Below are 27479 nucleotides of genomic sequence, written 5' to 3' on the forward strand. Positions count from 1 at the left end.
TGGAAAAGAAAGAAACAAACCATTGTGTCCAGATCTTCTTCCGAGTCCGAGTATAGAGGCATGGAAGGTGCAGCTGCTGAGGTTCCTTGGATGGTAAATAAGGTTACTCTAGGAAATTGGTGTTCAAGACTTGAGGCTTGTTACTTTACACCGTGATAACCAGTCTGCGTTACATATTGCAAGGAACTCGGTTTTTCATGAACGAACCAAGCACATAGACTTAGATTTCCATTTTAACAGGGAGAAAGTTATGGAAGGTCTCATTGAACTGACTTATTTACCTACTGCTAATCAGCTAGCTGATATATTCACAAAGATTTTGCCTTCACCTCAATTCAATCTTCTTTTGTCCAAGCTTTGCAAGAGTTCCTTAATGCCTAGCTTGAGGGGGGTTGTTGCAGATAGTGAACCTACTTCCAAGAGTAACAATTAGTTTGTTAACTTTTGTATTTAGTGTAATTATTCCTTGCATATAAAAGGACTGATGTAATGGTTAATTAATTAATATGATAATAACAGAAAGATTGTTTCCTCTTTTCTCGTTCCTCTCTTTCTCTCTCCTATCTTCTCCGTATTTTTAACTGCATTGAAAGAAGCAAGTACATGATTTATAGACTTTTACGTATAAGTGTAAATTTAGATTTTAAGGTTATTCGCACAATTGGGTTGATTTGCCATATGTCGACGGATTATATGATCCAAAAGGAATACAAATAAAGAACAGCAAGGGTATATTTCTTGTATGGGCTTACTCTAAACTAGATTTGAAACCGGCCTACTTAAAAAGAGACCATACTTTTCCTTAACAACCCAAAGTAATATACTAATATGCTTGTTCGGACAAAAGTAGATTTTTCCCTAAACTAAGAATGAAATTCCTTACAGTGGAACCTAGAAATACTCTGTCTATACAACTGGATAATAGCAAAATGACTAAGTTTGATCATGAGTATCAACAGAGGAGGAGAACTCCTAAGCACGTAATAAACGCTTGAAGCATGATTGATGGAGTCCAACGTCTACCAGCGTCTATATCATTTCCTACACACAGCAAGAAAGAAAACTAATTATTAGGAACATATTGTATTGCATCTTCCACTTTTAGATTATAATAATAAATGAAAATTGATATTTCATTAGAAAGTGCATTCGAAGTAGCATCTTCATTGTGTTTCTCCCAGCGTGGCCACCATTAATTGATACAACGTATATAATTATCTCAACAACATTTATAGTTACACATTTTTGTCAACTTCAACGTTAATTAAGCGTTCGCCATAAAAATAAAATTAAAGTAATTAAAAAATATAACATTTGTTGTGAACAAATTAAACGGTAAATGTCCACCTACTTCTATTGAAACTAGGAAGTTGAAGACAAGAATATTAAATATATGGATGAGTTTTTCTAAACCTATAAGTCTATACTTGGTTTATTTTCGACTTAGGTAAAAGTCGTACAGTAAAACTTGCTACTATAAATACATGTAATGCTTGGATAGTTGGAGCACAGGAGAAAACAAAAGAATCTTTATATCAGTATAGCAAACTCTTTTTCTTTTCGTTTTGCTTATATTAGTATAGAAAACTCTTGTTCTCTTCGTTTCATAACACGTTATCAGCAGCAATTTTTCCCTCAGGTATATTTTTACCTGCCACTCAAAATTTGGAAAAAGTGGTATATATTCTTAAAAAAATGTTTTTGAGGAGTATGCTCTATAGTTGCCCATATTTGGGATCCTCTATATCAGAAACACTAAATGCCCATTTTAAACATAAAGGAGAGTTCACATTGCTACCAATCTTATGATCAACTGGGTAAAAGGAGAAAAGGCTTGTATACTACATTTATGACACTTGATTGTTTTTTTCTTCTTATTCATGCATAAGTTGTATATATGCACTCTTACGTACAACTTGCATGCATAGTAATATTAGCCATGCATTATCATTACATATATATATATACAAAAATATATATATACATACTATTCTCTTGCATGCCTATATGCATATAGCTAGATTAGACATAAAATAAAATTATTTTTGTAAAAACGATGTACCCTTTATTTTCAGCTACATCTTTATTTTTGTTTCCCGAACCCATGATCTCTTAAACAGACTAGGGTTCCCCATTACGGCTTGCATCCCGGGGATGTCTTTTTACAACTTTTATTCTATATATCCATTTTTTTTCAAATCCACACTAACATTTTTTTTTGTAATAAGTAATAAAATTATTAACCGCTTTAGACTATTATATACCAGTTTACTGTAACAAATTTTATAATATAATCATGATTTATCCCCTATAAAAGGGGGATTACCCGTCCCATTTTCACCGCACAAAATCTTATCTCCTTCTTACTTTTATCCAAAACCACACAAATTTTCCTCCATTTTTTCCGATCAAACATGTTTCCGGCCGGCGACCCCAATCCTCCACATGTCTTCACCTTCGAGGAAGATTTAAGAAAATTAAAACAATATTTTGTTTTAATGATGGTTTTAGTATTCCTTCTTATGACATTAATGATTTTCATAATTTTCAACAAATGAAGATCTCCAATTTTTTGTCTATTTCCGGCGAGTAGGAACAAAATGCATAATGTTTGTAGTACTTCAATTTTCCATTTTTGATGTATTAATTGCATTTTGTTGCACTTTAATTTTTCTTAACCATATATGTCATATTCTTTTTACTTTTTTTAAATTTTTCGCTTTAATTAACGTTATTATCATGACTTATTTGATTACTAATGTGCATTTCATAATAATAAACTAAGGGGGAGAAGACATAACATTTTAATGATAGTTAATTATTATGAATATGATTAATTAATTATAATGTTGATTACTAAGTTTAATGATTATTTGATTGTAGTTAAAATGAGAGATTTGATGAAAAGACAATTCAATGTGCTAGACTTGTCTGTGCACAATTTTCTGGAATGGACTGTTAATGCACAGATGAATTTAAAAGCCCAAGGCTGGACCATACCATAAAAGATATAATGGTTCCAGGTACTACAGAAATCAAAACTGCCACCGAGCATGAAAAGGCCAAAGCCACAGTCCTTATAAGGCATCATTTACATGAAAGCCTGAAAACTGAATATTTGTTGGTGGAAAATCCCAAAGAGTTGTGGGATAGCCTTAAAGAAAGATATGGACACCATAAAAGGGTGCTCCTACCAAAGGCTCAATTTGACTGGACCAATATGAGGTTCCAGGATTTTAAATCTGTCAGTGAATATAACTCCACACTATTCAAAATTGTATCATTACTGAAATATTGTGATCAAACAGTTACAGAAGATCAAATGATAGAGAAAACCCTCTCCACATTTCATGCGAACAATATTGTATTGCAACAGCAATACCGAGATAGGGGCTTTAAGAAATACTGAGCTGATTTCTATACTACTGGTTGCCGAACAGAACAATGATCTTCTGTTGAAAAACCATAATATTAGACCAACTGGGTCTATGGCATTCAATAAATTAAATTTCGTTGAAAGATCAAACCCGCCTGAGGCAATGTTGCTCATAGAGGTGGACGTGGAGGATATAACCACCGCGGTAGAGGACGCGGAAACCACCGCGGGGGTGGTCGTGGTCGTGGTAGAAACAATAACCACAAAGTGCATCAACAAGGAAATCAAAAGCAGACCCCCTCAAAAGAAAAAGGCACATGCTTTAGATGTGGCATGACTGGCCATTGGGGGAAAATATGCCGTACTGCCAAACATTGGTAGATTTGTACCAGGCCTCGATAAAAGGCAAAGGAAACGTTGCAGAGGCAAACTATGTAAATGAGGAAAATACCTCAGGGCCAAGCTATGATGTGTCTGATTTCTTCGTGGATAACCCTAACAATGGCAATGATTTGATATTCGGGGATAGTAATATATAGATACCCCTATCTAAAATCATGCATGTATTGTTCTTATGTATTTTTCTTATGTACCCTTCGATTACCTTGTCATGATTTTTTAATCAATAAACTTTTTATTATCATCATTTCTCTAAACTAATTGCATATTTATTTATGAAGATATGAATCTACCTGAAGTTGGTTCCCAATATCAATGCCTTCTGGATAGTGCAACAACGCATACTATCTTAAAAGATATAAAGTATTTTTTATAACTGACAAAGTTTCAAACAAATGTCAATACCATTTCTGGGATGTAAAATGGTATTGACATTAACAATGGTCTTGCAATCAATGGTCTTGCAATCAATTGTGATCGGTGACTCAGCGAGACCATTTTGTGTATGCACATGAGCCACTGGATGTTCAACAACAGTTCCAATCGACATGCAATAATCATTAAAAGTTTGGGATGTAAATTCCCCAGCATTGTCGAGCCTTATTTTCTTTATTGTATGGTTTGGGTATTGTGTTCTTAATTTGATAATCTGAGCAAGTAGAATTGCAAATGCAACATTTCTACTTGACAAGAGACTCACATGTGACCATCGTGTTGAAGCATCGATCAAAACCATAAAATATCGAAATGGTCCACTTGCAGTATTAATTGGTCCGCAAATATCTCCCCGAATTCTTTCTGAAAATGATGGAGATTCAGTGGCAATTTTGTTTTTGGATGGCCTTATAATCAATTTTCCAAGCGAGTATGCAGAGCATGTCAATTCATTTGATGGGGGTATTTTAACATTCCTTATTGAATGCCCGATTGAATTTGCTATAATCTTGTGCATCATTCCTGTTCCAGGATGACCCAAACGGTCATGCCATAATGTGAGCAAATTCTTGTCATCTAACTTCTTGTTAGATATCATATTTATTTTAATTGGCCTTATATCTATACGATATAGCCTTGAAAATATGCTAGAAATTTCTCATAAATATGTTTCTTGCCACATTTTCTGCCGTGAGGCATAAATATTCTTTTTGATCCACTGTCATTGTTTCTAAATGATAACCGTTTTGAAGCACATCTTTAAAACTTAAGAGATTTCTTCTAGATTTCCTCGAATATAAAGCGTCATTAATAATCAACTTTGTTCCATTTGTGAGCACAACGCAAGCTCTTCCAGATCCTTCTATTAGCTTTGCTGTCCCGAAAATATTATTGACATTTGCTTGGAACTTTGTCAGTTTTGAAAAATACTTTCTATCTTTTAAGATAGTATGCGTTGTTGCACTATCCAGAAGGCATTGATATTGGGAACCAACTTCATGTAGATTCATATCTTCATCAATAAATGTGCAATTAGTTTAGAGAAATGATGATAATAAAAAGTTTATTGATTAAAAACTCATGACAAGGTAATCGGAAACTACATAAGAAAAACACATAAGAACAATACATGACATGATTTTAGATGGGGGTATCTATATGTTACTATTATCCCCGAATATCAAATCATTGCCATTGTCAGGGTTATCCACAAAAAAATCAGACATATCAAAGCTTGGCCCTGAGGTATTTTCCACATTTACATAGTTTGCCTCTGCAACTTTTCCTTTGCCTTTTATGGAGGCTTGGTACAAATCTACCAAATGTTTGGCAGTACGTCATGTTTTTCCCCAATGGCCAGTCATGCCACATCTAAAGCATGTGTCTTTTTCTTTTGAGGGGGTCTGCTTTTGATTTCCTTGTTGATGCCCTTTGTGGTTATTGTTTCTAGGGGCGAGATAACCCCTTCCACGACCACGGCCACGCCCGCGGTGGTTTCCGCGTCCTCTACCGCGGTGGTTATATCCTCCACGCCCACCTCTATGAGAAACATTTGCCTCATGTGGGTTTAAGATTTCAAAGGTATTTGATTTATTGAATGTCATAGACCCAGTTGGTCTAATATTATGGTTTTCAACAGAAGATCGTTTATTCGGCAACCAGTAGAATCAGCTTAGAGTATTTCTTAAAGCCCCTATCTCGGTATTGCTGTTGCAATACAATATTGGTCGCATGAAATGTGCAGAGGGTTTTCTCTATCATTTGATATTCTGTGACTGCTTGATCACAATATTTCAGTAATGATACAATTTTGAATAGTGTGGAGTTATATTCACTTACAGATTTAAAATTCTGGAACCTCAGATTGGTCCAGTCAAATTGAGCCTTTGGTAGGAGCACCCTTTTATGGTGTCCATATCTTTCTTTAAGGCTATCCCACAACTCTTTGGGATTTTCCACCAATAGATATTCAGTTTTCAGGCTGTCATGTATGATGCCTTATAAGGACTGTGGCTATGGCCTTTTCCTACTCGATGGCAGTTTTGATTTCTGAAGTGCCTGGATCCATTATATCTTTTATGGTATGGTCCAGTCCTTGGGATTTTAAATTAATTTGTACATCAACAGTCCATTCCAGAAAATTGTGCCCAGACAAGTCTAGCACATTCAATTAGCCTTTTCATCAAATCTCCCATTTTAACTACAATACATTAAACTTAGTAATCAACATTATAAATTAATTAATCATATTCATAATAATTAACTATCATTAAAATGTTATGTTTTCTTCTCCCCCTTAGTTTATTATTATGAACCGCACATTAGTTATCAAATAAGTCATGATAATAACGTTAATTAAAGCGGAAAAAAAAAAAGTAAACATAATATGACATATATGGTTAAGAAAAATTAAAGTGCAACAAAATGCAATTAATACATCAAAAATGGAAAATTGAAGTACTACAAACATTATGCATTTTGTTCCTACTTGCCGGAAATAGACAAAATAATGGAAATCTTTATTTGTTGAAAACTATGAAAATCATTATTTCCATAAGAAAGACTACTAAAACCATCATTAAAAAAAATATTGTTTTAATTTTCTTAAATCTTCCTCGAAGGTGAATACATGTGGAGGATTGGGGTCGTCAGCCGAAAACATGTTTGATCGGAAAAAATGGAGGAGGAAAATTTGTGTGGTTTTGGATAAAAGTATGAAGGAGATAAGATGTTGTGTGGTGAAAATGGGACGGGTAATCCCCCTTTTATAGGGGATAAATCATGATTGTATTATACAATTTGTTACTGTAAACTTGTATATAATAGTCTAAAGCGGTTAATAATTTTATTACTTACTACAAAAAAAATGTCAATGTGGATTTGAAAAAAAAAAATGAATATATAGAATTTAAGTTGTAAAAAGATATCCCCCGGGATGCAAGCCGTAATGGTTCGAGAACCCTAGTCTGTTTAAGAGATCGTGGGTTCGAGAAACAAAAATAAAGATGTAGCTGAAAATAAAGGCTACATAGTTTTTACAAAAATAATTTTATTTTAAGTCTAGTCTAGCTATATGCTACATGCATGCAGGAGATTAGTGTATATATATATATATATATATATATATATATATATATATATATATATATATATATATATATATATATATATATATATATATATATATATATATATATATGGCTAATATTACTATGCATGCAAGTAGTACGTAAGAGTGCATATATACAACTTATGCATGAATAAGAAGAAGAAAAACAATCAAGTGTCATAAATGTATACAAGCATTTTCTCCTTTTACCAAGTTGATCATAAGATTGGTAGCAATGTTAACTCTCTTTTATGTTTAAATCGGGCGTTTAGAGTTTCTGATATAGGGGATCCAAATATGGGCAACTATAGAGCATACTCCTCAAAAACATTTTGTTAAGAATATATACCACTTTTTTCAAATTTTGAGTAACAGGTAAAAATATACCTGAGGGAAAAGTTGGTGCTGATAACGTATTGTGAAACGAAGAGAACAAGAGTTTGCTATACTGATATAAGCAAAACTAAGAGAACAAGAGTTTTCTATACTGATATAATGCTTCTTTTGTTTTCTCCGGTTCTCCAACTATCCAAGCATTACATGTATTTATAGTAGTAAGTTTTACTGTACTACTTTTACCTAAGTCAAAAATAAACCAAGTATAGACTTATAGGTTTAGAAAAACTCATCCATACATTTAATGTTCTTGTCTTCAATTTCCTAGTTTCAATAGAAGTAGGTGAACATTCACCGTTTAATTTGTTCACAACAGTGTCGTGTATGTTCCCATTGCTCCACCCCAACGCACAAAAATGGGTCTACAAAGAAGGCTGAGAATTTATATTGGGTATGAGTCCCCCTCCATAATTAGATACCTTGAGCCAATGACTGGTGATTTATTTAAAGCAAGGTTTGCAGACTGTCATTTTAATGAGTCAGTATTCCCAGCCTTGGGGGAGAGAGAGTGGACTCACGGAAAAATGAGATTGAAATCATATGGAACGCAACACAGCTGTCAATATTTGATCCACAAACAAATTCACGTGAACAGGAAGTCACGAAAATTGTTCATTCACAAAATGTTGGAAATCAATTGCCTGATGCATTCACGGATACAAATAAGGTGACAAAGTCACATATACCAGCAGAGAATGCACCTGCACGCATTGAAATTCCCACTGATAATAAGGCCATTGAAAATGAGTCTATGGCACGGCGAAAACGTGGAAGGCCATTTGGTTCAAAAGATTCTAAGCCAAGAAAAGTAAAGAGGTCTAATGGAGTAACAAATGAAATCAATATTGATCCTCCAAAAGAAGGTCATGAAAGACTAAATGAAGAGGAAAATATTGATAAAGATGATCCTACTAAAGAGGAGGAAGAAAATCTTAAAGAAGTCGATAACGATAAAAATTTCAATGAACTATGTTTCAACCAAGAAACATTATAATCGGAAAAACGTTATCGTGGATCAAATATTTGCTTACTCCATTGCAATTGAATTGATATATGATAATGCTGGCCCTGAACCAACAACAGTGGATGAATGTCATCGCATATATGATTGGCCAAAATGGAAAGAGGCAATTCAGGCAGAATTGAAATCCCTTGAAAAACGAGAAGTTTTTGGGAAAATATCCACGACACCAAAGGGTGTAAAACCTGTCGGACACAAATGGGTATTTGTGAGAAAAGGGAATGAGAACAATAAGGTTACAAGATACAAGGTAAGGCTAGTTACCCAAAGTTTCTCTCAAATACCAGGGATTGATTATGAGGAGACATATTCTCCAGTAGTTGATTCTACTACACTAAGATTTCTGGTAAGCTTGACAGTTTCGAAAGAACTGCAAATGCGATTAATGGACGTTGTGACCGTATATTTATATGGGTCACTTGACGCAGACATTTATATGAAAGTCCCTGAAGGACTAAAATTACCAGAAAACCACAAACCTAAAGAAATGCTTTCCATAAAGATGAAAAGGTCACTTTATGGGCGAAAACAATCTGGAAGAATGTGGTATAATCGTCTTAGTGAATACCTTGTGAAAGAAGGATTTAAAAACAACCAAATCAGTCCCTGTGTTTTCATTAAACGATCTCAGTCAGGATTCGCTATCATTGCAGTATATGTGGATGATTAAAATATCATTGAAACTCCACGAGAACTTGAACAAACTGCAAAATACTTGATGAAAGAATTTGAGATGAAAGATCTTGGAAAAAACAAATTTTGTCTTGGACTACAAATTGAGCACTTGAAAGACGGAATTTTTGTCCATCAATCAAATTAAACAGAAAGGGTCCTAAAACGTTTTTACATGGACAAATCACATCCAATGAATTCCCCTATGATCGTTCAATCTTTGAATATGAAAGATGAACCATTCAGACCTCGAGATGAAAATGAAGAAATTCTTGGTCCTGAAGTACCATATCTAAGTGCAATTGGCACTTTATTGTATTTAGCTTACAATACTAGACTCGATATTGCTTTTCCTATGAACTTGTTAGCCAGGTATAGCAATTCGCCAACAAAGAGACATTGGAATGAAATAAGGAATTTATTCTGTTATCTACGAGGAAAACCAGATCTTGGTATACTCTATCAGGCAAGAAAAGATGCTACTCTCATTGGATATGCAGACGCTGGATACTTATCGGATCCACAGAAGACCAAGTCAAAAACTGGATATTTGTTCACTTATGGAGGTACTGCAATATCCTGTAAATCAACGAAACAAACATTGACCGCTACATCATCAAACCATGCGGAATTGATTGCTCTTTATGAAGCTGGACGAGAATGTGTATGGCTCAGGTCAATGATCAGTAATATCCAAGAAGGATGTGGAATGAATTCAGTAACAGAAAATCCTACCTTCATCTACGAAGACAATATTGCATGCATAGCACAAGTAACTGAAGGGTACATCAAGGGTGATCGCACAAAACACATATCTCCAAAGTTGTTCTTCACACGATCTCTAGAAATAAGGAACAATAAACGTTCAACAGATTCAATCGTGTGGCAATTAATCTTGTTGATTTGTTTACCAAATCTCTTCCTTCAAAGAGGTTTGAGCAGTTGGTACACAAAATTGGAATGCGTCGTCTTCGTGAGCTATATTAAATTGAGTGGGAGTATTATATGCACTACACTCTTTTTCCCTTCGATCAGGTTTTTATCCCACTGGGTTTTTCCTGACAAGGTTTTTAATGAGGCAATATGCTAAAGCATATAATCGCAAAAGTTGTACTCTTTTCCCCTAGGTATGATTTTTATCCCACTGCATTTTACCTAGCAAGGTTTCAAACAAGACCACTGGTACCCAGTTAATAATGGACATTCAAGGGGGAGTGTTGTGAACAAATTAAACGGTGAATGTCCACCTACTTCTATTGAAACTAGGAGGGTGAAGACAAGAACATTAAATGTATGGATGAGTTTTTCTAAACCTATAAGTCTATACTTGGTTTATTTTTGACTTAAGGAAAAGTAGTACAGTAAAACTTGCTACTATAAATACATGTAATGCTTGGATAGTTGGAGCGCCGGAGAAAACAAAAGAAGCATTATATCAGTATAGCAAACTCTTGTTCTCTTCGTTTTGCTTATATCAGTATAGCAAACTCTTGTTTTCTTCGTTTCATAACAACATTAACTTTTGAGAATAATTTTTTTTAAAAAAACACTTTTAAAAGTCCATCACATCTACACCATTTCACCTTATACCATCAATGTGTATAAAAATCTCCTTTGATGTAGGATACACCAGAAATCATCTAAAATGTTTAGTTGCTTCCAAACATTACAATACATGTTTCTATTTTAAATGTCAAAAACGCTATATCTGGAAATCCAACTCACAATAACATAACCTGCCCTACTTCATCCGTCCAACCCATTTCACAAATATAATTTTAAAAACCCTACATCTAGACGGTCCACCCTAACACACCCAACCCACTTATACACACTCGTTGAGCTGACCTTTCCTAACCAAGCTGACAACCCCGCCCACCCTACCCTTAACAGTTAACAGTGTGGTTCCTAGGTCAGTCAATCCCAGGCTCCCAGCCTGCGACTTACCTTATCTGATACGGATGCATCCGACCCGTTACACCTCGAACTATTTCATTTGAAAAGGACAAAAAAAAAGAAAAAGAGTCAAGTTTGTCAAAATATAAGGGTGAACCAGTTCACTCCCAGTCCCAGTGCCACATTGGATAGGGAGGCTCGTATATTAAGCCCATAAATCGACTTAGGGTTAAAGACACGTAAATGAGGATAAATAAAGGCCCAAACAACAAAGATGTTAACCCTAAACTTCAAATTAGCAACCCTGTCTCTCATAAGTCATAAAGTAAAGTCATCAATCATCAAAATCCGGTACACTTACCGTGTAGGACAAAGTTCACTACTCACTAGCTGTTTGGGCTCCCAATTGATTCTCAATTGGGCCACTAAGTCCAAAGCCCAATGGCTCTAAACAACAACATCAAACCTACCAATGGCTATTCAGCCATCCATTAAGGCCCAAGGCCCAATAACAATAAGTGACATATGGGCATTTATTATGCAAACACTATAAATAGGCCGCCAAGGCTCACACCTCAAGGTACGTCCAATTTATCGCCTTAAGACTACTCTTCTAGAGAACTTCTCTCTAGGATCCGAGCATCATTCTTACTTAGGCATCGGAGGGGCTTTCCTCGGAAACACCCCCGAGGCCAGTGACTTTGCTCTTGTGCAGGTGAATTCGGACTCCACTCATTCAAACAAGCAAGATCTTCAACACATACAAAAGGGCCTTCATTCGAAGCCCATTGTTTCCATCTTTACAACACCGGAACAATTTGGCGCCGTCTGTGGGGAAGAACACTTCAAAGCCTTTGGAAGACATCAACCACCTCTTTCCGCGAAAATGGTGAATGATGTTGTTAACAATGACGACGATATGATGGTGCGGTCAGATTCAGAATCTGACCAAGAGGGGGACCCTCAATCGATGGCGAGGTCACAGCCAAGCAGAGCTACGACCGCCACAAATGCAGGACCTCCGATTCCAACTAGGGAAGAGCTCACTGCGGCCATGACCATCATGCAAAACTTCCTCTTCAATGAGAAGCAGCAAGGACTGGCAAACGACCGCAGAGAAGAGAGGAGGACCAGGCGAAGGCTGAACGAGCCACCCAGTGCGGAAGTGTCCAGACCCGAACGAGAACTCCTTCCCTTGACAGGAACACACTTGACGTCGAGGTGGACGGAAAGCACGTGGGACACCCAAAAAAGGGCACAACAGCAACCAGATTGGTTTGCGAGACCATCGCCTACTCCAACAGCTCTCCAAAGCGAATCAACTACTCGTAACACTCGGATCCGAAGCTCGGTGCTCAGCAGGTTGAGGCCCTCGGTCCACTCAAGGTTAAGACCTTCGATCCACACGAGACTCGGGGTAGGTGAGTCGAGCAGATCTGGCGAACGACCCGAGGTCAGTAGCCGAGAAAGAAGAAGAGACAGGAGGCATGATCGAACCCCTAGCCCCCATCGTACGCCCGAACGTTCTAATCATAGAACCTCGGCAAACGAAGGCATCAGGGCTAGACTCGGGAAAAGAATCATGACTCCTACGTCATCCCCTTTCTCGGACGAGCTGATTATGGAAGAAATACCGAAGGTAAGACTGCCAACTCACCTAACCTACAGCGGAATCACAGATCCGAGGGATCATGTCATCTCCTACGAGCAGCAAATGTTCTTGAGTCCCTACTCCGAAGCATGCTGGTGTAAATACTTCCCAACCACGCTAACCGGAGTGGCGGGAGAGTGGTTTAGATCGCTGCCGAAGGGATCGATCAAGAGCTGGAAAAAGCTGAAAAAGAGATTCTGCACACAGTTCGTGAGCAACAATCGCCCCGAGCGAACCACAGCAGAACTGACCTCAATCCAACAAGAAAGAGACGAAAGTCTGAGAGAATTCATGGCCAGATTCATGAAGGAATCAACAAACATACCAAACTTGCAGCCAGACGTGGCCATCTTCGCCTTGAAGCACGCGCTCCAGGAAGGGAAGTTCCGTGACGAACTCTCAATGAAGAACCCCTCCAGAATAGCTGACGTGCTCCAAATGGCTGACGCGTTCATCAGAACCGAGGAGTTCAACAAGGCCGCTGCAAGACTGAAAGGATCGTCGGATCCGAGAGACACAAAGAATACCCAGAGCAAGCCCGAGGGTAGCTCAAGGAAGGGGAAAGAGAAAGTAGGAGCTAGAGAGATGAGCCCGAAGAAAGACGGGAGAAGGGGTGAACTTCAACCCAAGTACACCAACTACACTCCACTAGCTCTGCCCCGAAAGGAGATATTCAGCCTCAACAGAAATGACGAAAAGTGGAAACTACCTGGGAAGCTCAAGTCCAACCCAGCTCGGAGAAACAAGAACAAATGGTGCGAGTTCCATGATGACTTCGGTCACCATACCGAAGAATGCAACTCGCTGAAAGACAACATTGAGGACCTCGTTCGCCGAGGCTACCTGAAACAGTACTTGTTAGACCGAAGGGAGGAAAAAGAAAAGGCCGCAAGCGGCAAACAACACGAGCAACCCCAGAAAAGGGTCTACGAAGCAACAGGGCACAAGAAAAATGACATCCTAGTGGTGTTCGGGGGACAGAAGTCTGGCCAGGCCAGCAAAAAACACCTAAGAGCCCTCTCCCATCGGGTCAACTTCAGCGCGGTGGGAGACAACCAGCCACACCCCCCGAACATGACCTTCACTGCTGATGATTGCTTCGGAGTCCAGTACAAGCATGATGATCCTCTGGTCATCTCCATGGACCTCAATAACCACAACGTACATCGAGTATTAGTCGACGGAGGAAGTGCCGTCAATATCATCTTCAGAAACTGCTTCGAGCAGCTGATCCTCGAAGAGCCAGAGGAAGCACTGACGAAAGTCAGTTATCCTCTGATCGGATTCAACGGATCCGCAGCTATCCCTCGAGGAAAGATCACCCTGCCAGTCACAGTGGGCGAAGGCCAGGCAGCAAAAACCCTTCGGGACGAATTTTTGGTGATGGACTGCGACTCCGTATACAACGTAATCATGGGGAGAACCATGATTCACAAGATGCAAGCAGTCCCCTCCACATACCACCAGCTGATGATATACGTCTCGGATGCAGGATTCGCCGAACGAATCAGGGGTGATCAAGAAGTGGCGAGAAGAACCTGCCACACTGCTGTCCGAAAGCCCAAACTAGAGGACGGCCCCGAGGAAGAAAAAGGAGCTAAGGGAGAAGAAAGCGAGGCAAAAAGAAGAAGAGCAAGCACGAGCAGCTTGTCTCCCGCAGAAGTTGATGCTCGCCCCGAAACCCTATCTCCCGAACCAGATCAAGAAATGGAGGATATCTTCCTCGAAGATAATTCAGACAGGAGCGTCCGAATAGGCAAGGGCCTAAGCTCGGGGCTCCGAATCGATTTGATCCGACTACTCAGGGATCACAAAGACATCTTCGCATGGTCAGCAGCAGATATGCCAGGGATAAATCCGAAGCTGATTTGTCACAAGCTGGATGTCAACGCTGAAGCTCGGCCAATCAAGCAAAAAAAGAGAAATTACTCCTCGGAGAAAAACAAAGCCATCGCCGAGGAGGTTAAAAAGTTGCAAGAGGCCGGATTCATCGAACCATGCATGTATCCGAAGTGGCTGGCCAACGTGGTGATGGTCAAGAAAGCGAACGGCTCATGGCGAATGTGCGTAGATTTCACAGATCTGAACCGAGCCTGCCCCAAAGACTGCTATCCCCTGCCAAGGATAGATCAACTGGTTGACTCCACCAGCGGCCATGCACTGCTCAGCTTCATGGATGCCTTTTCAGGCTACCACCAAGTATTCATGCACCCCGATGACAGGGCAAAGACAGCGTTCATCACAAGCGCAGGAGTGTTCAACTACAAAATGATGCCTTTCGGCTTAAAAAATGCCGGAGCCACCTACCAGAGGTTAGTTGACCACGTCTTCGCCGACCAGAAAGGGAGGAACGTGGAGGTCTACGTGGATGACTCCATCGTAAAAAGCATCAAGGAGGAAGACCATGTCAAAGACTTGGCAGAGACCTTCGGAAATCTGAGGAAATACAGCATGAAGCTGAACCCAAAAAAATGCGTCTTCGGGGTGAAGTCAGGGAAATTCCTCGGATTCATGGTGAGCGAAAGAGGAATTGATGCGAACCCAGACAAAGTCCAAGCGGCATTGGATTTACCCGAGCCGAAGACCAAGAGAGATGTGCAGAGGCTAACCGGCAGGTTAGCCGCACTAACAAGGTTCATATCAAAAGCCTCGGACAAGGGAGCCCCCTTCTTCAAGGCACTGAAACCAAAGAACCTCCCCGGAGGAGAAGCAGAACCAGTCAAGAAAAAGGGGGTCCCGAGGAAAGTGGATCCCGAACTGATATGGGAACAGGAGCAAAAAGAAGCTTTTCAGCAACTCAGAGCCCACCTAGCTCAACTGCCGACACTGGCCAGACCAAAGGAGGGGGAAACCCTGTACCTATATGTCGCAGTTAGCCCTGGAACCGTCAGCGCAGTGCTTCTTCGGGAAGAAGAAAAGAAGCAACAGCCAATCTACTTCACCAGCCGAACACTTACAGGAGCCGAAACCCGGTACCCACTCATCGAGAAAGTCGCATATGCAGTAGTGGTAGCTGCACGAAAACTGAGGCCATACTTCGACTCCCACCAGATCACAGTGCTAACTGACCAACCGCTCGAAAAAGTACTCGACAAAATAGAGAGGTCAGGAAGATTGGCTGCCTGGGCCTTCGAACTATCAGAGTTCGGCATCAAATATCAGCCGAGGACAGCAATCAAAGCACAAGCATTGGCAGACTTCTTGGCCGAGTGCTCATACCAGGAAATGTTGGATGATACGAAAAGCACTTGGGAGGTCTTCACTGACGGATCTTCCACAGTAAACGGCTCAGGGGCAGGAGTTGTACTAATCCCCCCGACGGGGAAAAGCATAGAGTATGCATTGAAGTTCGGCTTCAAAGCAACCAACAACGAGGCCGAATACGAGGCCGCAATCGCAGGGATAGAGCTTTGTTTATCCCTAGAGGCCGAACATGTTCGCCTCAAAACTGATTCCCAGCTTGTAGCCAACCAGATCCGAGGAGAGTATGAGGCCAAATGGCCCAGCATGACAGCCTATTTAGCAAAGATTAAAACCTTAACGTCAAAGTTAAGATCCTTTGAAGTCATCCTCATTCCCCGAGGACAGAACGCGCAAGCAGACGCACTGTCAAAACTCGCAAGCTCGACACTCATCGACCTAAACAGGTCGGTCCACGTGGAAGTTCACCAGGAGAGAAGCATCGACTTGCTACCCACCACAGTATGCAGCTTACGCACCGAACCGAGCTGGATGGACGCAGTAGTTGCATACAAAGAAAGGGGAGAACTTCCTGAAGATAAGCTGCAAGCGAGAAAACTGAAAAGATTCAACAGATGGTTCATCATCAGCGCCGAAGGAGAGCTCATGAGGAAATCATTCTCTGCTCCGCTGCTAAAATGTGTGGGTCCAACAGACGCTGACTACATCCTAAGGGAAATCCACCTCGGGATATGCGGAAACCACATTGGAGGTAGGACATTAGCACATAAAGCCCTTCGGGCTGGGTACTGGTGGCCCACTATGGTTTCCGAGGCAAAGCAGATGGCAAGGAAATGCGAGAAATGCCAAAAGTTCGCACCAGCCATCCATCAACCAGCTCAAGCCCTACAATCAACACTGTATCCCTTACCATTCGCACAGTGGGGGTTAGACATCATTGGTCCCTTCCCCTCAGCGACGAACCAGAAGAAGTGGTTGATTGTAGGAGTCGACTATTTTAGCAAATGGATCGAAGCCGAAGCTGTCTCCTCCATCACCGAACCTCAGGTCCGCAAGTTCATATGGCAGAACATCATCACAAGGTTCGGCATACCAAGACTGATGGTCTTCGACCACGGGAAACAGTTCGACAACACCCCGTTGCAAAAGTGGTGCAAACAGTTCGGCATACACCTAGCATACTCGGCAGTCTGTCACCCACAAAGCAACGGGCAAGCCGAAGCCGCTAACAAACTCATCCTCAACGCACTCAAGAAAAGAGTCGAGGATGACAAAAACAAATGGTTAGAAGAGCTACCCGGAACGCTATGGTCCCTTCGGACCACTGAAAAAGAAGCTACCGGACAAACACCGTTCCACCTTGTATACGGATCCGAAGCTGTAATTCCTGTGGAAATCGGAACAGAAAGCCTGAGGATCCAGGCATACAACAGGTATGATGGGCTCCAAGGAGAAAGCAACAACCAGCTTCTATCCGAAGCTCTCGATCTACTGGATGAAGCTCGGAACGATGCAAGGACACTCAACGCAGCCTATTTGCAGAGGGTCAACAAGCATTACAACCGAAGAGTCAACGCCAGACCCCTAAAAGTCGGTGATCTAGTACTCAGAAACGCCGCCTCGGTTCAGAAAGGACGGATCCATGGCAAACTCTCAGCCACTTGGGAAGGACCATACATCATCCATTCCGAAAAAAGGCCAGGCACGTATATGCTGAAACAGTTAGATGGAACAATTCTGAAGAACCATTGGAATACCGATATTCTCAAGAAATATTTTGTATGATCTCTGTCTGTAAACCAGGTAAGTAGTTTAATGAGAAGAGGAAAGCCATTGGCACCATGTGTTTCATTAAACTTATCTCTACATTTATTGTCCCTTTATATATATATGCAGCCTCGGATCTGATCAATCCGAGACCAAAAACAGGTTGACTTTGCCCATTCCTTGATAAAATGCAAGAAATGACCAAATCATACACTTCAGGGAACCGTCCAGAATCCTCGGATTCGCGGTACCCTAATAAAATTTGTTCGCAACAAACAGTCGCTCGAATCAAGTTATAAAACTCCGGCTCAGATCCACGGATCGCCGAAGGCATAACTAAAGAGGCAGACTAGCGATCTCTTGCCCAGGTTTCCGAACCACAAGAGATCGGAAGAACAATCCAAACCTCTGAGCAGATCGACGGATTTGAAGAGTCTGGAAACTAAAGAGTCTCTTAGCAGATCTACGGATTTGAAGAACTCGCAAAACTAAAGAGTCTCTTAGCAGATCTACGGATTTGAAGAACTCGCAAAACTAAAGAGTCTCTTAGCAGATCTACGGATTTGAAGAACTCACAAAGTCAAAGAGTCTCTTAGCAGATCTACGGATTTGAAGAACTCACAAAACTAAAGAGTCTCTTAGCAGATCTACGGATTTAAAGAGCTCGCAAGATCAAAAGGTTTTTAGCAAGTCTACAGAAAGAGGAGCTCGAGAAATCTACGGATTTAAAGACCTAAAAATTGCGAAAGAACAAGTTGAAAAGAAGCAGCCAAGTAACAAACATTCATTTTTTATTCAATATTTGGGGGAAGTACAAACACATCGAAAACCTCAAAAATTGAAAACAAAATGAAACAAGTTAAAATCGGCAGCCATCAACAGACAATACCGGCCTACCGAAGTACTAAAGAAAGCAAAAAGAAATGAGTACAACGCAGCGCCGAGGCAAAAGGGGGAAAAGCAAGCACATATTCGGAAGTCCTCAACTGGAACCGACCGACTCTGAAGAAGACGACTGCCCGAATCCCTAACTCTTGGGAGTCTCAGAAGCGGCCCCTAGGGGAGCATCCTTCGAAGAACCCCCAGCAGTGGTATCACCTTCGGAAGTTGCCTTCTGGGCCCGAGCCTCTGCAAGAGCAGCTTGGCGTTCAGCTTCAGCTTCATCTCGATCAGCTTGGCATTCCACCAAGTGGTCCTCGGCCTGCATCCATAGAGGAACTTTCTCGTTCCAAGGGAAGTGAGGCATGTGCTTCGCAAACATGCGCCGAGCACCCAGGATGCCGTTCCAGTACTGCTCTCTACACTGATCAGCAGTGTAGAGGTTGACTCGCTCCTGCTCCAGCTTCCGAATATAGTCATCTTTTTCCCGAAGCTTCAGCCGAAGGACAGGCACCTTATCAGCTTGCTGCTGGATCAGCTCCCGATGCTGGACAAAATGGTGGAGCCTTAACTCCGCCTCTTTACGCTCCTTGTCGGCCGCTTCAAATTTAGACTTCATCTCCTGGAAGAGTCTATCTTTTTCCTCAAGTTCGCTAGCGAACTTAGCGGCCATATCCTTCTTCTCCTCAGCAAAGGAAGCGATCTTCTCAGCATCCTCTTCAACTCGGAAGATGAGCTGGCCAACCTCGGTCCCGATCTTCTCAGCAGACTCTCTAGCCTCGCGACTATAGTGAAGGTACAGCTGCTTGAGTTCCGTAAGCTCGGAGAGGAGTTGCCCAGCCTTCTGGTCCAAAATGGGAATATCACGAGCATAAGCCTCACGATATTTCCTCAGTTGTTTCTCCTCAACCGAGCTACACTCGGAAGCGAACGAAGACCAGAAAACAGCCTGGGAACGAGAGAAAGATGAGCAAAATAGGAAAAACATAAAACAAAAACACAACTCAAAGAGAAAAATCTAGCAAATTACCTCGTTCAGATAGTACTGGGCCATCATTGCCGGATTCCTCTCTTCGGCCCCAGGAACCCTCCACTGCGGGTTAGCACGAAGCAGATTCTCCCGAGCAGCCTCGGGGCCCACCAAGGATCCCACGTGAGCCAAAGGGTCCTCTCCCAAAATCGGAGCCCTGGCATATCGAGCCATCGCCTCCCTTACTTCTTCGGGGATCCGTTTTAGCGGAACATCCGAACAGGGATCAGCATGGATCAGCCTATCCAGGGCCGAGGTAGAAGTAGAACCCAAAGTTGAGTGGCGCCTCTTCCTCGTCAAACCTTGCTCGGGCTGCTCCTCCTCTCCAGCAGAGGGAACCTCCTTCTGAACCTCGGGGACCGCAGCTTCGGGGCCCGAGAGATCTATCATCTCCTTGTCTGGACTCTTCTCCCTCTCGAAGGGAAGATCAGCAGACTCCTTCTTCTCCCCAGCTACCTCAGGGACATCCGAACCAGGAACAAAATCGGCTTCAATCGCCTCCATCACCTCGGTGATATCCTGGATTTCGATCCCCAAAGCAGCAGATGGTTTAAGGGGAGAAGGGATGATATCTTCCTCGATCAGCGGCTGATCCACGGCCGGCGGTTCAGCAACCACCACACTCTTTAACTTCTGCCCTGGCAAGGGCATGAAGTGAAGAAGATTCTTAGGAGGAGGCATGACTTCCGAAACTGCTTCCTGCATAGCAAGCATTCAAAGATTAGTTTCCGAAAAGGGGAGAAACGAACTACAAAAACTCCAAGTCAGAACAAATACCTTCTCCGAGGGCTGAGAAGCCTTCGCTTTCTTCGGATGCGTGGAAGGCCTCAAAAGAGTGCTACCCTTCCTTTTGCGTTGATCCTAAAAAGGGGAGACCAAGGGTCAACGAATGTAAAAGAAGAAAAAGGAAGAAATAGAGAAAAAAGCGGGAAATACCCGGTTCCTAGATAAAGAGATATCTATCCGAGCCGGAGATGAAACCGAAGGAACGGCACGCGGCACAGCGTCAGTCCCAGGACCCTAAAAAGATGGTCCAGGACCAAGACGTTAGCCGACGGCCAACCGAAAAGAAAAAGATAAACAGAAAATCGAGCCTATAAATGAACACTCACCGGATCCGAAGTCGTCTTCAACTCAGGAAGCACAACCTTCACAGGAACAGCTTCAACAGAAGAGGCGGAATCCCACGGATCAGCTCGAACTTCGGATATCCGAGCAACCCCCAAAGGAGACAACACGTAATCCTTCAGACGAGGATTACGAGGGTTATCTTTTCCGAACTTGTACTCGGGAGCCGGGTCGTGAATAGTCTTCAAATCCAAAGAAATGCCCAACTTCTTAGGATCAATGCAGCTAAAGCCGTACTCTGCAAAAACAAAGCACAAAACATGTCAGCAAAACGAAACAGGAAAGAGGACAAACTCACTGAAAAAACGGTCTCAGCCGAAAGACACCTACCCCTGTCAAAAATCCTGCTGAGACCGGCAACAGCAAGAATGTCCTCCCTCAGAATGTAATTGAGATTCGGGAGCCAGCTAGACGGCAGTCGGTGGTTATCCTCTTGAGCCAAGAACCACTGGAGGAGGTCCACATAGTGGCGATGGTTCCGATCTGGAGCCGCCACACCCCTCATATCAGGATCAGGAGCCACGAACCACTTCGGAGGACGATAAAAGTTGGGATGCTTCGGATCCGTCGGCACACGGACGAGCAACCACTCCGTCTTCCAATTGTGGTCAGAGCTAAGGTAGGGGTACGCCGTGATGTAGTTCGGATCCCCCCTCTTTCGGGACTTCTTGTTGACAATGGTCCACCAACCATACCCATCACCCTTGGAAGCATGGTTGAGAACCAGATCGTGAAGATCCCGAAAAATAGCGACAGAGCAAGGGAAATTGACGAAGTCACACACCCATCTAAATCCGATTATGTGCCTCATAGATTTGGGTGTGAGCTGGGCCAAACTAATGTTGTACGACACCAAAACCTCGGATACGAACGGATCCAAAGGAAAGCGGAGACCATTCTCCAAATGGTGAGTATACACGGAAATGAACCCCCTCGGTGGATGAGTCACCCGAGGACGCTCTTGTTCAGGAAGCTCGCACCAGTACCCCAAGGCATGCTGAATTCCGTATAGCTCCTCGGCCTTCCGATGATAATTCCCTAACTTCGCTTCCACCAACCAGTCACCGCTGACCGATTTCTCCAACGGACCGTCGATCTGCGTGGTCTCATGCAAAATTGAGGCATACTTGCCCTTCGGATCAGCTTCCGACCAATGAACTGGAAACTCGGAGTAACGACGACGAACACCCGAAAAACCAGCTCTCTCACCAGAGGTTGCACGTTCATCTTCGGAAGCATCCCAACCAATCGAACTCTTCTCCAACGGCCTCTCCGAAGGTCGACCCCTCGAAGATTTCGGTAACCTCCCCGAAGGCACGTTCTCTCTCTCACTAGAGGAGCCAACAACGAACTTGTTTTTGCCCCTATTCTTTGCCATGGTCGCGAAATCTCGATCTAGGGTTTAGATTGAGGGGTAGAAGGAAGAACGAAGAAAAAAAGGAGAACTCAGAAACAAATTACCTTTTTCCGAAGCGGAATTCGCCGATAAAGCGAACAACACAAGTTCCCGAAGTCTAAAGTTGGCCGAATTTCGTAGATCTGAAGAAGCAAATTGCACTGCGATCGCCGGAATTTAGAGAGAGAATGGGTTTGAAATAAGGAGTAAAAAGTTTAAAAGGAGCAAGGCACCCAGTATTTATAGAAAAGAGAAAGGGCGCATCAACTTCCTCAAACCCACGATCTCCATGACACAGTACAATTCCCAACACTTGTCATCAATGCAAATCATCCCTTTTCAAAAAAGAGAGGGAACTTTCGGACTTCTGACAGCTGGAAACCCACCCATTTAATTCTAAATGGACCGGGTCTGGGGGGCATGTTGTTTGGGCTCCCAATTGATTCTCAATTGGGCCACTAAGTCCAAAGCCCAATGGCTCTAAACAACAACATCAAACCTACCAATGGCTATTCATCCATCCATTAAGGCCCAAGGCCCAATAACAATAAGTGACCTATGGGCATTTATTATGCAAACACTATAAATAGGCCGCCAAGGCTCACACCTCAAGGTACGTCCAATTTATCGCCTTAAGACTACTCTTCTAGAGAACTTCTCTCTAGGATCCGAGCATCATTCTTACTTAGGCATCGGAGGGGCTTTCCTCGGAAACACCCCCGAGGCCAGTGACTTTGCTCTTGTGCAGGTGAATTCGGACTCCACTCATTCAAACAAGCAAGATCTTCAACACATACAAAATGGCCTTCATTCGAAGCCCATTGTTTCCATCTTTACAACACCGGAACACTAGCAAAAATTGTCTATAATCTATCATTTCATTTCTAATTAATTTACACTATTATTTACGTGATAATATAAGGTTAATTGCAGGAGAAAACAAAATTTAGGACTAATTAAAAAAAGTAAACATACCACATTGTCTAGTAGAGTTGTTTGAATCAGGACAAAGGCAGAGCAATGCTTCAGTTTGAACATCAAAGCCACAACTCCCACCTGATTTAGTACATCTCTGACACCCCATATCCGGCACGCTGTAGCTAAACTTCAACCCATACGACCAATCCATTGGCGTTACTCCTCTTAATTTATCTACATCATAAAAACTCGTAAAATGTGTACAGTCTAGTATATCCATACTCATTACCTTTACCGTACTATACCCCGTGAAACAACATGGGGGCGGGGGCATCTCGTTACCCCCAATTGGTGCCCCCGACCCCATATTATTATTACTACTCCCAAGTGGTGTCTCCATTCCTGTCCCTACCCCTGGCCCCATATTATTACCCCCACCACCACCACTAGTAACACCGCCACCAAAGCCACCACTAGTAACACCGCCACCAAAGCCAGTATTATTGTTATTGTTATTGTTAAAATTATTACCCCCACCGTAAAAGTATCCGTCAGGACCGGTACTATTAGTCATACCGGGGTTAGCCAACCCGCCGGTGGTGAAAATGCGGAAGGAGTTACATGAAGAGTAGAGCTCCTGACACTTATGACCAGCAAACTCAAAGCAAAGGGAGCTAAAACGGTGTAGTATTGGGGAGTCGACGGAGCAGTTAAGGAGAGCGAAGACAGTGTCAGAAGAAGGGGGGATAATGGCATACTGAATGTCGGAGAGTCGAAGGTCATGGTGAGGTTGTAAGACCGTACACGTGGACATGTCAGGGTCGTAGACCGTAAGGGTTTGAGTCTTGTAATCTATGGACTGGACTTTATAGTTGCCATTTGGAGTGATGAAGAAGAGAGCAAGGGATGAGGTGTTACATGTGAACATGTTGCGAAACTGTGGGGCTCCGCAACCGTCATCGATGCTAAAGGGGTAGTGGATCGGGATTGTGCCGCATTGTGAGCGGCACTCTGAGGAGGAAGGGATGAGGAGGTGGAGGAAGGTGAGGAGGAGAACGGAGAGGGTAAGGAAACAAGTGGGGGTTGAGAGATGATTCATTGCTTGTTTGGGTGTGTAATGAAAATAAGTGAAAAGTTTGACTTAAGAGATAGTGTCACCACTCATCAAAACGGATATTTTTTTTTTTACTTGGGGTGTCTAAAATTCAAAAGGGTAATAATACGAGTACTATTTCATAATGTTATTTTATTATCAAGTTTGAATCTTCTATTCCATAATAAAAATTCAAGAGTTTTACAATATTATTTTATTATCAAGTTTGAATTTTCTATTCCATAACAACATTTCGTATTGATAAATAAGAAAAAATACTCCCTTCGTCTCTTAATACTCGCACCGCTTTTCTTTTCGGGTCGTCCCTTAATACTTGCACCGCTTCTATAAATGGAAATTTATACCAATATTATATTATTTCTTACACTTACCTACTACCCCACCTACACCCTCACTTCCTACAAAAAATTATTTAAAAATTCACACCCCTCACTTACCATTCCCCACTCTTCACACATTTTAATTCCACTAACTATATTAAAAAAATACACCACTATCAACTAACACATATTAAATTAATAAGTCAATTCAAGTATGTTAGACTCTGCACTAGTCAAATCGGTTCGAGTATTAAAAGGGAGTAGTACATAAATTATGGGAAGAGAATTTAATTTTTATTTTATTATTACGTTGGTACAATTTGATTCTCACGAGTCACGACGAAGTATGGCTAAGCCAAACCTAGTAAAAACAGATACATTTGAGATTTGAATTTGGAGTACATCAAGTCATCAATAATATCATAATGGGTTGCTTTGAGCTTTGTGAAAGTTTCTATGGTGGAGTATTCAACTCATTTCGTCCCCATGCTGTAACAGTGGGTCCTTCAAGGATTGAGGGCATCATCCGTATTGATCTCGATAAAATGGTATTTTTAGTGGGAGATAGCTAGTTGGTTAGAGCTTCTCTCCCGGTTTCAGGTGATCCTGTGATCAATTCTCATCCCCGTCATAATGGCTCATTTGCACCAAAAAAAATAGTTTATCTTTTTTTTCTTTAATTGACACATTTTTCAGTCACGTTTATTAATGTATATTTTTTTTATATCATTTATATCTTGACGAAAATATATTTAATAATTGAGACCATAAATAAGGGACCAAAAATCAAATATCATTATTAGTGTGAAGTATTTGATACCATTGGCAATATATTTGATACCAATAGACCACTGAGCCAATAGTATAGAGCATAAAAAACTAAGCCACAACACCACTAATCTACATTTTGATAAAATAAAAATTTAAATCATTTACAAAAATATCATGTTATATTTTGAAAAATAGTCCGAGTGATTTCCGATAATATTGCTAAAAGATGTCCAAATTTCCAAAATAAGTCTCTCTTTTAATTAACTAGCATTTTGACCCGTGCAATACACGGGAGCATTTTGTAAAGTTTTATAAGAATTTACATAGTTACATTACTCGACATACAATAACTTAGATATTATGAAATTTCAGATTATTTATGTGTATTTGTAATTTTTTGTTTAATGTAAGTTATAAATAAATAAATAAATAAATAAATAAAATCACATTTTGTATGTGTTAAGGTTATTACTAAGTTAATCTAACGTACAAAATTTAGTGAGAACAATATATCAATCAAAGGTGATGAAAATGTAGCATATAATATAATGTATATAAAAACAAACGGTTATTAAAATAATCATAATTAATTGACGAAAATTGATATTTAGCCATATAAAAAAAAAGAATATATAGACACATAAAGTAAACACACATTACCTCTGAAAATGTGTGATTATATATAGTTGATTGTGCAAGTGATGTAACGAAAATGGTACGTGGTTAGTCAGTTTATTTATAAAGAGTGCATTGAACATGAGAAGTTGATGGCTCATCCTGGCAAGATGTTTAGCTTCTTATGCCTTCTATTTAGTAAGAACTAATGTTTATTAATGTTATTGTTATGAAATATTAATAACAATTGAACTTAGCTCATTAAATTATGATATTTATTTGTATGAATGTCTTTTAGTGTTTAGGGGTTGTTTTTTTTTTAGAGGGGAAGTCTTTTGAGTTTTCCCTCTTTAAACACAAGAACATGTACATATTTGATTTTTGTCTTTTTTTTTTTAAAGAGAAGATTGTGATGTGAAGACACATGTCACATTATAACATATGATTACATGTCACATTCTAACCTACTACCTCTGTTTCAAAAAGATCTTTACAATTACTATTTGCACGGACTCCAATGCAATATTTAACTACTACTACAATATATTCAATTTCGTATGTGAAAAATTTATAAAAAAATTGATATTCTAAAAATACATACCGAGACCAATCTAACAAGATGTTATATGTAATATTTTGATGTATATAATGGTGAGAATTTATGGTCAAAGTTTTTATATTTTGGACACATTTTTCAAATCGTAAAGAACTTTCTGAAACGGAGGTAGTATGATTTTAGCTTTTAAATACTAGGTATAGATTCTCAATCTACGATCCTAGTCAACAAAGAAAACCGTTTTTTTTTTAAAGAGCCTTAATTCGCCTACATATATTTCTTATACCAATGCTGACTGAAACGGATTGTTGAAAATTAAATAAAAATGGGGCGTACTTTTAAATTTTAACTTGTTTAAACTTTATTGTAAAAAATCGGTCAAATGGTCCCTCGGATTCATGTGAGACCATTTTCAATCTGAAAGCTGGATGAAGCAGGAGATAGAAGACAAGGTGAACAAAAAGGTAGGGACGCAACTCCGCAATTTCGTCCCCCTTTTTTGACTTTTATTGGCAAACTATGCGGGCTCTTCACACCAAACCTGATTTTGTGTGGCCTTCAACATTGTCAATACAAATACACTATACACACTTGTTGTTTGTACAAACACAAACGTAATGACATGTGTTGTGTACATGCATGTGTTGAGCCGTAAAGTTGCAAAAATAATGAGCTACTAATACTACTCCCTCCGTCCCTTAATACTTGCACCGCTTTCTTTTCCGGGCCGTCTCTTAATACTTGCATCGCTTCTACAATACCAATATTATATTATTTCTCACACTTACCTACTACCCCACCTACACCCCTATTCCCTACAAAAAAATCA

The 27479-nt window shown here is 40.8% G+C and overlaps 2 protein-coding genes across 3 annotated transcripts; both read right to left on the bottom strand.

The window, feature by feature from the left end:
* Window positions 1-759: 759 nt before the first annotated feature.
* Window positions 760-24416, bottom strand: LOC110779423 (uncharacterized). The gene is made up of 2 exons (XM_056839916.1): window positions 23332-24416; window positions 760-1041 (listed from the first exon to the last, which is right to left on the bottom strand). The coding sequence occupies exons 1-2, from the start codon at window positions 24371-24373 to the stop codon at window positions 953-955; spliced, it is 1131 nt and encodes a 376-aa protein (XP_056695894.1). The 5' UTR covers window positions 24374-24416; the 3' UTR covers window positions 760-952.
* LOC130470234 (uncharacterized) lies at window positions 17973-22956 on the bottom strand. Of its 2 annotated transcripts, XM_056839914.1 has the most exons (6): window positions 21291-22956; window positions 20945-21198; window positions 20769-20852; window positions 20610-20693; window positions 19833-20531; window positions 17973-19751 (listed from the first exon to the last, which is right to left on the bottom strand). In XM_056839914.1, exons 1-6 carry the CDS (start codon window positions 22336-22338, stop codon window positions 18951-18953), a joined length of 2970 nt encoding a protein of 989 aa, XP_056695892.1. In that variant the 5' UTR covers window positions 22339-22956; the 3' UTR covers window positions 17973-18950. The 2 variants fall into 2 exon arrangements, with proteins under 2 accessions (XP_056695892.1, XP_056695893.1); XM_056839915.1 differs by lacking the exon at window positions 20769-20852 and having other exon boundaries at window positions 21291-22953.
* Window positions 24417-27479: the final 3063 nt, after the last annotated feature.

The sequence above is a fragment of the Spinacia oleracea genome, chromosome 3 (genome assembly GCF_020520425.1).
Source record: "Spinacia oleracea cultivar Varoflay chromosome 3, BTI_SOV_V1, whole genome shotgun sequence".
In the NCBI taxonomy this organism is placed as follows: domain Eukaryota; kingdom Viridiplantae; phylum Streptophyta; class Magnoliopsida; order Caryophyllales; family Amaranthaceae; genus Spinacia; species Spinacia oleracea.

What these genes read in the sequence shown, in the direction of transcription:
- LOC130470234 (XM_056839914.1), bottom strand. Translation starts at nt 22,338, where the DNA reads ATGGCAAAGAATAGGGGCAAAAACAAGTTCGTTGTTGGCTCCTCTAGT. An exon ending in CAGCAGGATTTTTGACAGGG is followed by an intron (nt 21,199 to 21,290) that starts GTAGGTGTCTTT and finishes TTGTTTTTGCAG; the next exon opens with AGTACGGCTTTAGCTGCATT. An exon ending in CCCAGTACTATCTGAACGAG is followed by an intron (nt 19,752 to 19,832) that starts GTAATTTGCTAG and finishes TCTCGTTCCCAG; the next exon opens with GCTGTTTTCTGGTCTTCGTT.
- LOC110779423 (XM_056839916.1), bottom strand. Translation starts at nt 24,373, where the DNA reads ATGAATCATCTCTCAACCCCCACTTGTTTCCTTACCCTCTCCGTTCTC. An exon ending in CAACTCTACTAGACAATGTG is followed by an intron (nt 1,042 to 23,331) that starts GTATGTTTACTT and finishes TGCTGTGTGTAG; the next exon opens with GAAATGATATAGACGCTGGT.